At 38.8% G+C, this 15,695-nt stretch overlaps 1 protein-coding gene across 1 annotated transcript; it reads right to left on the bottom strand.

Annotated features, from left to right (window-relative positions):
• Positions 1–1,229: 1,229 nt before the first annotated feature.
• cdh17 (cadherin 17, LI cadherin (liver-intestine)) lies at positions 1,230–15,195 on the bottom strand. The gene is made up of 19 exons (XM_010736008.3): positions 15,133–15,195; positions 13,443–13,499; positions 12,847–12,942; positions 12,286–12,423; positions 12,011–12,146; positions 10,023–10,181; positions 9,491–9,643; positions 7,714–7,919; positions 7,484–7,615; positions 7,220–7,370; positions 6,137–6,340; positions 5,971–6,047; positions 5,698–5,886; positions 4,247–4,491; positions 3,568–3,698; positions 3,144–3,365; positions 2,923–3,033; positions 2,098–2,214; positions 1,230–1,979 (listed from the first exon to the last, which is right to left on the bottom strand). The coding sequence occupies exons 2-19, from the start codon at positions 13,488–13,490 to the stop codon at positions 1,891–1,893; spliced, it is 2,604 nt and encodes an 867-aa protein (XP_010734310.2). The 5' UTR covers positions 13,491–13,499; positions 15,133–15,195; the 3' UTR covers positions 1,230–1,890.
• Positions 15,196–15,695: the final 500 nt, after the last annotated feature.

The following is a 15,695-nucleotide window of genomic DNA, read 5'->3' as shown; positions in this document are numbered from 1 at the left end:
AAGTTTTTTTTCAGACACATCAGGTTAATTGTGGTTTAATTTCCACTGTGATATTGTCACAATCATTTCATGAGAAGAGGTAAAAATATTTTATTCCAACTTTATGGGCAACAGTGTATAGATAGCCAAAAATAAAGGTCCAAAAACATGTTAAAGTGTATTATTATTAGAAGTCGTCATGTCGTCAAACATGTTTTTTTTCTCCCAGAGAATAAGTTCATTGTCATTTTAAAAATAATTATAGAAACTGTCTAGTTGTATCTTTGTGAACAACAAGACAGAAAGATCTACAAAATGTTGGTACTAACTAAACTGAACTTCAGTTTGGAGCTCGGCCTATAAGACAACTGCAATGTTTGCAGCATTAACATGTAAAATGGATGTTATTTTTAAGATATAGATACAGTATACACTGGTCAAGGAATATAGAATACAATGATAAAATTGTAAAATGGACATTTTTGGGGTTGTAAGGGCTGTTTATTTTTGCATTATTTATTTATTTATTATTGCTGTCAACAGTAATGGGACTTTATATTCATAAATGCTATATTTTTACATTCATAATCATCAGAATGTAATTGTATGTAACATGTAGGCCTAGAGATAAAGATGAATTTAGTTCTTGTGGCCACTAGTCACTCCTTGTATTACTGGCAATACAATTTCTTTGTATGCTGAATAATACACACTACAAGCTGGTGTCAAATCAAATGATCATTGTTGATTCAGATGGTGAAATATCAGCATAATCTCTTAGTATCTCTATATTAGGATAAAAGGGTTCCCCAGCAGGGTAAACACACGCACTGGGATAAAAACAACCATGTTTGACTGTGTAATAATGTTGATATCCAGAGGTGGTCGTGTCATCTATCACACAGTTTACTCTCCCTGTCTTTCCTCCACCTCTTCTCATCTGTCCCTCAACCTTTCTCCCACCAGCTCCCCAGGACTCTGCATGAATGTGTGTGTGTGTGTGTGTTGTTGTGGAAAGTGTTGCTGGGATACAGGTGAGGAGAGAGTGCAGACATTGGCTTGATGTCAGCCCAGGAAAGAGGGATGACTGTAAGCGAAAAGCAAATGTTAGTCAGACATCTGAACAGATGGTTCCTGAAGAAAGGAAGAGGGAAGAGGAAGTATTGAGTTGTGCACCCACACAGACAGACAGACAGACAGACAGACAGACAGACAGACAGACAGACACAATGATGAAAACCTAAAGTGGATCCAGTTTCTTTGTTTATTGGGAAACAGAGCTGAGCTTCTTACAAAACAGTATTTAATTACACAACATTGACGTTACGCTGTATATTTAAGATGTTTCTTAATATTAAAGATATTCACAGCTGTTCCACAGCATTCAATAGTTAACTACTGAATTCAAGAAGAGGATAATGACAAAACAAGCTCATGACCAAGAAAAAGACTAATTGAATTATGTAAGATGATGAAGCTGCTAATGAAACGACCTGATTCTGGGGGGTGAAATTGAAATAAATTATGTTAACAAGCTTTACAAATGCCCCATTAGCATGGGGCCACCTCACAGTATAATTAAGTATTCGCTACACTTAATAATCAAGCTCAACTCTTTCTTGTAAATACAATAAACTAAAGTAAATGTAACTGGGTGTGTGTGTACATCTACCTTAGAGTTAATTTAGAGAGAGAGAGAGATTGTTGGAAAGCCTTGGTCTGGTTTGTTTATTAATTTATTTCATTTATTACTTTATTTTAGATGAAAATGCACTTAGATTGACAGAAAAAGGGAGCTAGTTAGTCTAGAAATCTAATTTTTATGTTGTTTGGGGCCAAATATGAAAAAAAAAACAATATCAGTGAGGATTCTCACATGTATAGAAGTACAAATATGTGTGCATGTCATTTTTACATCATGTTCCTCTCTTCCTCGTCACTCTGGACTTTCTTCTTATCTCCTTTTTTAACACGTTTGATCACTACGATGAACACAATAGCTGCAACAAGATAAACACAAAAAAAAAAATCAATTACAGCAGAGAACAAAATGGAGTCAGCACCACCAACACAAGACTAGATATGAAACTTGCATATGAGGTTTGTCAGACTACTTACCGCAGAATCCCAGAGTACCAGCCAGGATCCCAATGGTGGGCCCCATTCCAAAACTAAAACCTTTTGCTTCTGGTTCCATGTAGCAGTAGCCCAGCTCTGTGCAGTTACATACTCTCACTGGTGTAGATAGTAGAAAAACAACACATATGTGCTTTAAACTTTTATCATGAGACATGATGCAGTGCAGTGTCTTTGTTTGACTTTAAAGGATGAGGCAACAAATCCCATGAAAAGACACAAACCAACAACAGCCATCCTCTTAACCTGTCTCTTTATGTATTTAAGTTTTTTTCTGTTTTCCCTTTTAATTAATGTTCTTTCCGCCAAGTCTTTTGCAACACCTTAAGGTTGCATGAAAACTAGTTCCCATGATAGCAGAGAAGTCGAAATCGTTAGCCAAGGTAGGATAAACCTTTGAATAATTTGCCTAGCATATAGTGGAAATAATTACCTAAAATGAATGCATAAGCAGGTATAATTGTTAGCTACAGTTGAGCTAGTTACATTACTAAAATAAGTGGTCAGTGGTGGATGAATACACATTTTGTGCTGATGATTTGTGGTGATGTTATGTCATGTGGCATTGAGTCTAAATAAATTACAGTGCCTGTGTTCATTGTAATGAAGGATTGATTCAAGCATTTTGAGATTGTGGCTCATAAGTGTTTAATGATGTTTTGGACAACAGTAGAAGTCTATAGCTTAGAGGAGTCTTGTTTTAGCCGCATAGGCAAAACTGGTTAGGATCAATTTACTGTGGTTTTTCATCTTCATGGTATCAGTCGCCAGAAAAACCTTTAAGTCTGGCTTAAAGAATTAACTCACCTTCAAACGAGTGTTGGGTTCCCACCCCTGCATTGTCTTTAACGGTAATTGCGAGTGAGAAGGTTCGATCTTCCGTTGGCTTTCTCTTCAGGATCAGTTTAGCTGATGTAGCTGCATGACACACATAGGGAAACAAGATGAATGTAATGATCTGACTGCACAACCTTTCAGTTTTACACCATCTTCTGACATATTACTAGTAGTACAGTATGTTGGCATACCGTCGATACTCTGCAGGTCCCAGTTGGAAGATTTCTTGTTACCCATGGAGAAGGTGAAAGGCTGGGAGAAGGGTTCGCTATCTGCATCTTGAGCCTTGATGATGACAGGTTCGGGTTTCTTCACACAGATGAAGGCCTGTTTCTCTATCAGTACTGGGAAGTTATCATTCACATCCAGCAGCCTCACAGTCACTTCACGCTCGGAAGACTTTTCTGGGTTCTCTAAAGAGGGAAATCAAGGAGTATGACAAACTTTAGTCAAACAATGGTCGGGTTTTAAAGGTCATAAATTATGAATACATCTAAGTTTCATAACGTTAATAAAGTGTTGCGAGCTAGAATTAATTAAAAACAAGTCATAGCAACTGATCAACAACACAGTGAACACTCTAGGTAAGCTGTGATACGAGTCTTATTATCTCACCCTTCTCAAATGCAGTGACAGTGACTTTGAAAGCCTCCACGGTTTCTCTGTCCAGCTTCTCTTTGGTCTTGATCTCTCCTGTGGCAGCATCGATCTCCAGCCAGCCCTGAGTGTCACCGTCCAACTTATAACTGCACACAAAAACCACACGTAGCGATCAGATATTAGAGATCATCCATGCTGCACCAGACACTGAAAAAATGGTAGTCAAAACAAATCAAGACTGTTTTAGGTACACGTGATACTAACAGACGAAACCCAGTAGGGAGCAGTAATGTTAAAAATGATGCCAATGATGGCAAAATATGAAAGCTATGCATGTGTGAGCTCAGTCTTTTATGATATATTATATCTTGTTAGAGTCCATCTCTTAAACTGCAGAATAACAAATGAGGACATAGTGTCTGTGTCGTCTCTCTTGGGGTCCTAAAAGGATGTTTTGAAGTGAAACTATTTTCAAAACTATGATGGAAATCTGAAGTTTAACGACTATGATAGTCTATGGCACAGTGAAGACATATCAGGCTTTGCTTATACAGACACTACTTGTTTTGTTTTGGTCTTTTTATGGGTTGTGATGATAAATCCTAATAAGGTACATTGAATTTTACCAACATACAGCTCTCGTACTTTAACCAGTTCAGACTGGAGCGCCGAGCAACTATTTGCATGTGTTTACCCAATCTCTTTGCCCTCTGGATCCTTCGCCTCCATAGTGAGCAGCACCGATCCCTTTGTGGTGTTTTCAGGCACAGTCACTTCCATGATGTCCACACTGAACTCTGGAGCCTCGTCTATGTCGGTGAGAGACACAGAGACGAAGGCCGAGGATTCACTGCCATACTCCAGACCTTTCATGAGCGGCTCTGGGTTACGAGCATCAATCTGGAGCTTGTAGTTGGAAGAGGATTCAAAGTCTAGGGGCTGTTAGGAGACAAGAAGCCTGGTTAGAAGAAGCAGGAATAAGGGAGGAAGAGAATATGCTAAAAATCAGGGTAGATGTCTGTGAAGGTCACTACACAGTTATGAATCGCATGTGTTGGCTTGGAAATATGCTCTGCTTTTACTAACGTAATTACTAGATATTGCCCTCAAATCACCTCTAAAACACAAAGTAGTAAGCAGTCAGACCCAGCAGTTATAGAAGAGCCTGAACAGCAGCTATCAGGGATGACAACTTTAATAAAGAATAGATATTGATAAATGACTGTTTAAGTTTACGTTTTTACCTATACTGGATTATGGGGATTTTTATCATATGATTGACACAGCTTATACCATACTTCCCTTAGATTCATCACTAACTGTAAAGGCTTGAGTCAACACTGTTAGCTTTATTCTCAGGTAAGATGACCTGCTTTAGCAACATGCAGGCACACACGCTGGTATATTTTCATATACAAGGCGATTGCTCCCATCCTATCTATGTATTTCTCAGAAGTGTGATGGACAGTACTTGTTGCGATCAAGAGACTTTTATATGTTGTTTGTACCAAATATTCGTATAGAACTTGGGACTTTTGGATACTCTGCACCCTCAGACTACTTTGAAAGAACTGGAGACAGAATCGTTGGGGTGTTTTTGCCTAAACTGATATTTAGGTGAATTCATGGCTAGGTGTGCCGATGATCTACGTCTTTGCCGATTTTCAGATTAGCCCGGAGGCAGAAAAAAAGACAGGACAGCCAACATGGTGGCAGTCAGCACCACAGATTTTTAGCTTCAAAATGGCTTTTCAGAAACCTATGGGTGACGCCACGCATTCACTGTCCATTTTTTATACTTTTAGCTACTGCCTGCTGTCTTGGCCAGGACTCTCTTGAAAAAGAGATTTTTAATCTATTTGCTGGTTAAATAAGTAAATAATAAATACATACGATTATCAAACTAAAAAAACATTAGCTGGTTTTAATATCTAAAATGTGAGGACTGTTTTTGAGGACTGAGGAGAAATTTTCACTATTTTCTGACATGTTATAGACTAAACATAGATTTATAAGATTTTGCAAAATAATTACTAGTGGTAATAGTGCAGAACACAGATACAAAACATACACTATGTGACCTTATAAGAGGCCCTTAAATATTGAAAATAGTTAAAAATCAAAGTCAGCTTGGAGATACCGTACCTTAGCTATGACCACATGGCCAGTGCCTTTGCCATCGGTTTCCACAGTGAAAACACCATCATCGTTACCAGCAGTGATGTGGAACTCGATACGGGAGCTGCCACTGTCTGGATCATCAGCGTCTGTTGCTTTGATCGTCAGCACTGTGTGTCCTAAAGGAGTGTCCTCTGCTAGACTGACATCGCCATACTGCACACAGACACACACACAGAAACATGAAGAAAATCTGCCAAACAACATGAAAAATAACACATACAACACTCACATACTAACCTCGCTCTTTGCAAACAGAGGCAACTCATTGTTGACGTCGATGACCTTGATGACGACCTTACACTCTGTGGTGAAAACTGTGAGACAAAAGCTATGAGTGAACTCAGAGTTGAAACTGACTGACCTCTACTTACAGGTGTATTACATCATACAGTATGTGTGTTACCTGGGTCGCTGACTATGACATTGAAGTTATACATTTGCTTTTCTCTTCGCTGCAGTGAGCGCAAAGCCTGAATTCTTCCAGAAGCAGCTTCAATGGAGAAGACATTGGCTACAGAGTCTGGATCCTGGAAGGAGTAAGTCAGCTGAGAGTTCAGTGTCCCTTCGTCATCGGCGTCATGGGCCATCACCTGTCCTACCAGGCTGCCTGGAGCGACAAGAACCAGAACGTAAGAATAACAGCTATTTATCAGTACTAACAATATTTATTGGTGTTGTTACGACTTTAAAATATTCTTCAGAGGGGCTATTAAACATGTAACTAGTAAATCCTGCTGTAGATGACTGCAGTGTGTATGCACATTTGGAGACATGTTCTAGGGGGATTGTGCAAAATATTAATAACAGCAACATGTATAATTCAAAATCAGATATTTTTAGCTTATTTGCTTGAGATTTCAACACTTGACACGGTGTTAAACCACTTTTTTTCATTCATCAGGGGTACAAACAGCAAGAATAAAAGTGGTATTGATTTTGGTCAGGGACATCTGCTTTTTGTTTATATCTCAGCCAATATCCTATTTTTTAGTCACTAATTATGTTATAAATATATAAGTTTGTTATTAAATTCAAATATGTTCTGATAAGGCAGATATTGAGAACTCCAAACAAATAAAATAAACTTAAAAAGAATAAAATGTGAGTAGTTTTCCAAGAATAAACATTGGGCCAGATGTAAGCTAAAACTTTTTCTCTGTTTCTGTTCTGAGTACACGTGCTTCATCGTGTGATCACTTGAGAGCTGCTCTTGATTAAATTTATTTTAAGTAGAAGTAATCACTTGAAGTTGTGGAAAGTATATCTGCTATTTACATAATCAACTAATTAATTATGATATATTATTATAGATTAATTTACCCGGCAGTATATCATGTAGTTACAATTAGCCCCATTTCACACAGCTGAAACATTAAAGTAATTCTATGTACTTTGTACTAAATCCTTGAATAAAACTTTAACTTTATGTTGACAGAGGCAACATGTAGCACACTACACACCATGAATGAACCATGACACATCTTACCTACAGGTTCACCCTCCTGCAACTCGAATACACTCTCCTCTTCTTGACATATTGGTGCGTTGTCATTCACATCCTCTACCAACACTTGAATCTCCATGGGTGGGTCCACATCTCTGCCAATGTTATCCTTTGCCAACACCACCAGGATGTACTGAAACCGAACCAACACCAGAGTTCAAGAATAATCCTTAGAAGTATGTTGTCATTTCTGTGTGATATGATGTTTTAGAGATTTGTAGAGCAAACTAAGAATGTGTCATCTACCATGGGTTTGTCTTCTCTGTCGAGCTCCTCTGTCAGATGGATTTCTCCGTCTTCTGTGATCTGGAAGGGGAATTTCAGCTCTCGCTCTTTCTGCACTAACGTGTAAATGGCGTCAGGGTCATTTGACTGGACCTGGAGCAAAAAAAGGAGGAAAGAGGTCAGGTACTGCATATTGTTGCTATAGTGAATGTTTGTTCTATTCTAACATTTGAGAGTTGGCATGTGCACACCTTTGCAATGACCACTGGGTACGTTTCACGTAAGTTTTCTTGCACAATTATCGGTCCAGGATTGACCCACAGGTTCTGCTGCACGACAATCTGTACTCTGGCGTTTCCACTCAACGCGGTCTCTGACACGCCTCCCATGTCCTGCACACGTACAATCAGGGTGTAGTCTGGGTCCTCCAGGGGGTCCACATTCCTCCTCCTCAGTTCTGACGCCACAGATGAAGGTTGCAATTAGAGTCATTGTACAGGCAACAATAGGAAAAAGGTTGGAGAGTTCAACATCACAAAAACATTTCAGAAGATCTCTAATTTTGGAAAGCTGAGTCACATGGACACAATCAAACATGAGGCTTTTCTTCTTGATCCTATCATAGAAATTAGTGACAGCTTAATCACTCCCCCTCACTGAACTCATCAACACCCAATAAATCACACATGTAGCACTGACAGTCATTACTGTATTTATCTACACTGGCAACAGCTGTCACTCCATGCTCTAACTTTTATGCACCACAAGCCGCTCAACTGGGATCAACAACTTTTAAAATCTTTCAAAGATCATATAAAACAAAAGTAGGTGTAAGCTGCAAGTTATAAGAGTGTATATGTTTATTATCAGGATTTATCTGGTGATCTGACTTTCAATATATTTAATGCATTAATTGTTTAAATTAAAAAAATCAAAGACTTGTTTTTATCTAACCAGCTGACACTGACAGACCAAAGATTTAACCATTCTCGAAGAAAGATGACCTGGTAGACTGGGGATCTTCACAGACTTCATAGAAGAACATAAAATCAGAGAATATTCACGTTTAAACATTCTTGAAATCTGAGAGTCAGACTGAGTCATTCTGACACGAGAAAACGATGTGACGCTGTCTCCTGTGGCCCAATCAAGAGCTTTAAATATCTGCAGAGAACTCAAAACTGCAACATATGCTATCGCTGTGCATTATGCACAGGCTTAACATAGCTCTGCAGCATCGTTTAAGCTCTGAGGAATAGAAAAAATCTCACCCTCTCTTAGAGGTGGTGAATGTATGAACTCACTGTTCTGTAGAAAGACAATTTGGATTTATATTCTTAAGACACTTAAGTCTTGTGACGTTCACCTGGTTTGTCTAGAGCGGCCTGATTACAGTAGTTGGAAACAACTGGGTGATTTCCACTATATAAACCACACCTCTCTGCATGACTGTTTCTTTCATTCATCCATCATCTCGCTCACACTACAGTCATGCATACACACACCCTCAATACTGACATTACTGACGTCACATCGCATCTTATCCTTTGTTTAGTTTTGTGTAGTTTTTTCCATCATTTGAGTTGTTAAACAATAAATTACTTTTATTTCTCAGTCTGTCTTTCTTGTTTTTGTCAAGGCCTCAGAGCCGGATCATGACAGCCTAAAGGAAGAAGTCAATTTATCATGTTTCCTCTAATTTTACACTTGATTGAAAACGTACCTTTTACTTTCTGTACTTCATCTTTGTAACTTTAAGATACATTTTTTTATTATTTGTAGTCCTGTTCAACCAATTATCCAACAATTGTACACCTGTTCTAGGTTGACTATATACTGTATGTGTTTGTCCATTTTGTCTCTGATGAAGACTCACTAATACTGGTGTGATTGTGCTATTAAAAGCTACAAAGCAATCAGTGTGCTCAGGAAGGTGGTCAAGATGTAATTAGTGACATTTTTGATTAACATTGATTAATTTGCTAATATATTGTTGCAGCTCTATATCAGACACATGTGTATACAAACCTGCTCTCTCCACACAGGTGAAGAAGGGGTTTTCTTCATAGGGGATATTCTGCACTGGACAGTAGTCGTTAAACTTTGTCTTCAGAGCGTCAATGCTCCGATCTTCTCCTTTGCCATAATGGATGCCTTCTCTGGCCTTCAGCATCTGTCTCCCTGTTGAGTGCGATTCCATACATTACAAACAAAGAAAACAACATCTCTGCTGTCTCAAGGCTGTCTGAGAAACACGTGAAAACTTTCTCACAGATGGAAGCTTCTTCAATCAGACTGATTTCACATGCTCACATGCACTCAAAGTAAATCTGTGATCAACATCACGCGACACATTCAGGTAATCTGCCACCAGCCAGTGTTGAATTTAAGCACATATGATGAGCTGTGTAATCTGGATTTACAGCGGCACTATACTGCCAGATTACAGTCAGAGATGGACAGACTTTTACAGATTTTCCCACGTAGAGCGCAACTCGTCATGTGCACCAATGTCTGGATTCACATTCACTTGTGTGTGCACAGGCATGTGTGTTATTACCTTCCTCTGTGGTGGAGATCTCTCCAGTCTCAGAGTTGATCTGGAACAGCAGGACATTGTTTTTGTTGGGGATCTGGCTGACCAGGCTGTAACTCAGATGAGCATTGGGGGTCTGTGGGTCATCCCGATCAGATGCAGACACGTGGATAAATGGGGCACCTGGAAGAAGAGAAGAAACTGATGTTAAAGTCTTACCATAGTGAGATGCTTGTTGTGGATAAATTGCTTAAGTCAAAGGTCAATGGTGAGGTCAGGAAGGAAGAAAGTGTTCAGGAGCCTCTGATGTCTTAGGCTGTATTATTTATTGACGCTTGATCAAGGAGAATTAGAGACACTCTCAAAGTTCATCAGAAGTGCTTGAATCGGTTTCACATTCTGCCGAACCGTGCTGGTGGATCGACTTTAAACCCCAAGATAACACCACAAATACTACATGCCCCAGAATTAGTCAAAGAGAATGTCTGTCAAAGAGAGGTGTTATTGTCAACATATTCTAGTCTGGAGACACAGATGTCTGTTTACGCAGATTGGAACACAACGGTAAGCTATCTATTACAGTATGACTAGGAAGGCAGCAATAGGTCTCTTCGACCCTGGCCACCACAGTGTTGAGATAGACTGGCACCCAGTCAAAGCCAAACAACTAATACTGCCGAGGACCTCAAGGCCCACACGTGAACCTGTGTAACCTAAGGACAGAAAATTCCATAACAATGTTGACCCGAGTAAATCAAAACAGAGAAGTACAATGACTGAAGCATAGTTGTAAACATATAGAAACTGCTTGGGTACTTTTGAATGCTTTAGCCTTTGAACTACACGTTCATTATACTTTTTTTAAATTATTATTTTGGACTTTTTACCTTTATTGATAGTAAGGCTGGAGATTGACAGGAAACGTGGGGAGTGAGATGGGGAGTGACATGTGGAAAAGGGAGTCGAAGCTGGGCCTCCGCAGCGAGGCTTCACATATGGGGCGGCTGCTTAAGCTACCGAGCTAAACACCGCCCCACACGTTCATTATACTTTAATTCACAGCCAAACATGTTCAAAAGCACAAAGATTAATTGGAAAGTTTCATACGTTCAAGGGAGCCATTGTTTTCACTTCAGTACCACATGAAAATCAGACGTCATCATTAATCCAGCTTTTTTTGCTTAGGTTATCATTTCATAGTAATACAGGTGTAATGAGGGGAAAAAACTGTGTCCTAGAAAGCACCTTCTACCAATACACGAGAGCCCACTGCCAAATACCAAACTTTTACCTCCTTAAGTAGCTTTAAAGTTCTATTCATATTCACAAATATAAATTCATATTATATAAATCATAATGTCATGTCTCACAGTATCATGTTCACATTGTCTTTATGCTTGTTCTTACTTTATACTCAAACTCTGTGCTGTGAAATATGTAAAATATTCAAACCCAAGACTTCATGTTTTTTATCACTTCACGACATTTTCTATGAATAATTTTTTTAATTTTAAAAAATTCAGCCTTGCATAATTGTAATATTTGGAAACTGTATCATCTCTGTGAGAATAAAAAAAACCCTGCAGGTCTGAACAAAGTCTGGCTGCACAGCTTTAGTTTGTAACCCACTGTTGTGTCAGTGGGGTAGAAAAACCTGACAAATTCATGTTTTCCGTTCCACACTGTGCACAGCTTCGAATTGCTTTTTGGCAGTGTGAAATGTTGAAGATTCCTTAATGTTAACAAGAAAGATCTGTGATTATCACACAATGACAATTTCGACAAAATATGAAGACTAAATGTTTATTGAGATGAAAATCTTACTGCATCCCAATAAATTAATTTTATATAATTAACTAATACATGATGGAGTGTGCAACATAGGAAATTAAGCCATATGATCTGTTCTAAGGCCACTGTATACGTTTTTTTTTATTTATTTTTTTATCTATGCCACTGTTCAATGATTCCTCTCCTCTTATTTAAGTACTTATACCACACAATACACGCACCTGCTGGACTGTGTTCTCTGACCACAGCTGTGTAGATATTCTGGTCGAAGGTTGGAGCGTTGTTGTTGACATCCAACACATGTATGGTCACGGAAATTGGGCCTTCCACAACCTCATCATCTACCAACGCCTCCACCTGGATATAGTCACACATAGACACACACGCAAACACACACACACACACACACACACACACAAGTATACATAAATACATTTATTGCTGCTACAATTCATTTTTCTGTGTGCGTCTATAGGAAGAGAGAGGAACATCTTACAGAGAGTGCGTAATGGTTGTCTTGAGACCAGTCCAGAGACCTCTCCAGGTACAGCCACCCATCATTTGAAATCTTGATGTCTTCACGACCTTCTCCGCTCACCCTGAAACCATTAACACCTGGATGGGTCACCTGAAACTGTGGAGTTCAAGATAAATAAAATAAAGAGGCTTGTAAAAACAATTAATTTATAGTCTTTTGAGAATGACCGATCACAGACAAAAGACAAAAGGGAAACATCTGCATTATTGGCTACTGGAAGAAGTACTTCCAAAATCTTCTCTTAAGTAAAAGTACCAATACAACAACATGGAAGTACTCCATTACACGCATTCAAACAGCTACTTAAGTAAAAGTACAGAAGTATTATCAACAAAATGTTTATAATTTATCAAAAGTGAAAGTAATTACAGCTGTTAGATCAACATGTGAAGTAAAAAGTAGAATATTTTCCTCTGAAATTTAGTGGAGTAGAAGAATAAAATAGCATAAAAAGACATACTCAAGTAAAGTCAAAGTACCTCAAAAGTGTACTTAAGTACAGTACTTAAGTAAATGTACCTGATGCACAGGATATGGCACTGCTGTTCCCTCTGGCACATCCAGCTGTGTGTTCTCAAACGGGCCCTTCTTCTCCTCTAGATCCTTCCCAGCAGCCTATCAGAGCACAAAAACAGAGGTCAAAGGTAAATGAATATATTGATATAATTGAAAGTCTTGTACTCACGCCCACATTTGTCCTTTTGTTTTCGCTCTGTACTGTAGCTGAATGTAGTCAGGCATTGAGGGCATGAAGTTTTTTTACAGCCCAGTTATTTATTGAACCAAAATGACACAACACTGGTCTTTCTTATATCCCACTTCAGGATACGAGAGCAAAGTCTACAGACTAGTGACTAATAGTTTAGTAACACTTTACACTAGCTTGTAGTTTTACAAAAGTTACAAAAAGGACATTTTCTTTGTAAGTACTATAAGAAGTCTGCATTCACCCATGTCCTATTCACCAAAAGCGTCCCATGAACATGCATAAATCTCTGCATTAATCCACACTGACTATGTTAACAGGTTTATGTGCTTGAGTATTAACTATGAATATGTATTGAAGGACTGCAGCAGCAGCAGCAGCAGCAGCAGCAGCAGTGTGATGTACTCACAATGCTGATCAGGAGTGGGAGCAACAACAGATGAACCATGGGTGTCATGATCGTAGCCTGGGAAGGAAGAGGAAGAGGAGGAGGTGGTGGAGTAGAAGGAGGAGGAGATATGGGGGATAGGAGTTAGAAAAAATGGTGAAGGAGAGAGCGGGAGGTTGAAGAGGCGACAGAGGTGACATGAAGAGGAGGATTTAAATTACACATTTTAATTTTATTCACTGTGCTCTGCTGTAAAATCTGTGGAAGAGATGGTGAAAACGGATGTGGATCATTGTTACTCAGTCCATTTAAACCCAGTGTGCTTGAGTTTCTCTGTTCAGCTCTATATGTTATTGATTCATAAGAGCCTCATAGAGAACATTTGTCCTCTGTCCTTGAGTATTCACACATGCCATCTCTCTCTCTTCATACTTTGAATGGGAACTTAAGGTTTTTATATGTGTGGCTCCACCTGCACAACAGGAGAACTATCCACCTTTAGGAGAAATTCAAAGCTTACATGCAATGCTAGGGTTTTCACAGTGGGTGTCAATTAGAGGCAAGTATCCAAAGGTCAAAAGTGTAACCTCTGTGACTTTACAGTCTCAGAATAACACAACAGCCTTAACTTTGTGTTTGTTCAGGTGTGTGGTGCAGGAAACTGCTAGTTTTAGTGATTGAAAGAATGATGACGAACACATTTACTGTCTGTCTGACATAAAAAAGATTAACTGATAATCATAGGTGTGTAAACTTTGACACTGCTCTGCAAACAGTATCTTCAGAGTGTCTCAAAGAAGTTATAAACTCAGTGTTATATTCAGAAGACAGCCGATTATAATGTATGTACAGTGCTGTTAATGTTATAGCGACGTTACTTTGGATAACATGATGTTCATACCATTCAAAATATGCATAAAATGATCAAATATATCAGGACTGTGTTGATAAATGATAAAGTTTCAGACTTTTGAACTTGTAAAGTGCAGTCAGCTGCCACAGAAAAGTGAAGGTGACATTGAGTCGTGGCTAATGACCTTTTTGTAGCACGGTACACTTTTAGTGTCACCGCCCTGCTACACTCCTTATGAACAGAAGACAAACTTACTCAAACTGCCTGAATTTATTATCTACAGATAATTTGTATTTCAGAGACAGAAATGTTGACCACTACCTCTGCTGACTGCCATATTTTAACAAACCACTGCTGATATTACCAATCCACAAACATGATCCAATGATCCAATGATTTATTTCTTCCAGTGAGGAAAATGTTCTACAAATATAATTATTTAATGTATGATTAGTGGACAAAGTAGCAAAGTTGCTGACACAATGTTTGGGTGTTCTATGTTTCTCTGGTAGTGCAATGACTAAATTACCTTTTTCAGTCTACATTTCACCTACTATGATACCAAATTTACTGTCCCACACTGGTAATATCTCCCCCAATTCCAGGCACTAGTAACAACCCAGGAAGCCATGAAGAAGGTTGGTTGTCAGAGGGGCCAACACCTTGACGCTAAGGCCCTGCCAAAGTCAAGTCAAGATCACAGGACTTTTGCAACAAACTGAAAGCACTGAAAATACTAAACACAGTCTGTTAAAACCAACAGAGGATTTCCAGTTTGTGTCCCATTCGCACCCCAAAATCTACACCAAATACTTAACATTTCCAAAAAATGGGCGACAGCAGAGAGAGGACACTTACCTTGCCGGAGAGATCAAGTGAGTCCTCAGATTTCAGAGTGAACTGAGCAGTCCCATCATGCCTGGTCAAACGTTAACCAAGTGTTAACCAACTATGTTTTATTGGATCTAATGATTGTCTAATCACCCTGCCCTTATGTCAAGACAGCCAATGGGGACGTAGCTGCCAAGAGAGAGAGACAGGAAGAACAGAACAATGTACAGTATTGTGAAAGACAACTCTTGTACTTAATATCACTGATTTCACCCATCCTTTAAATTTTTTAGAGTTTGAGTCCTGTAAGTGTGTAATAGTTGTAAAAAAAAAAAAGACAAACTACTTAAAAGAATCTCACATTATTCGTCAAGATTTGTACTTTTTATACTGCACGTGTTAATTATGAACAAAAAAGGGTATAATGATGTGTGACATTTTTCGGGAAGTCTGCTATTCAGCACTGAAGTTTCTAATTTCCACTCAGACTTTGACCTCTGCACTGTTTCCTGTCAGATTTTCCATTAGTAGCAGTGCCTGATAAGGAGGAGCTGTGTGTAGACAATGGGACAAACAGATTACACTGACAG

This window comes from Larimichthys crocea, chromosome XIII (assembly GCF_000972845.2).
Source record: "Larimichthys crocea isolate SSNF chromosome XIII, L_crocea_2.0, whole genome shotgun sequence".
NCBI lineage: Eukaryota > Metazoa > Chordata > Actinopteri > Sciaenidae > Larimichthys > Larimichthys crocea.
Note: the sequence above shows the minus strand (reverse complement) of the source record. Positions and strands in the feature narration are given on the sequence as shown.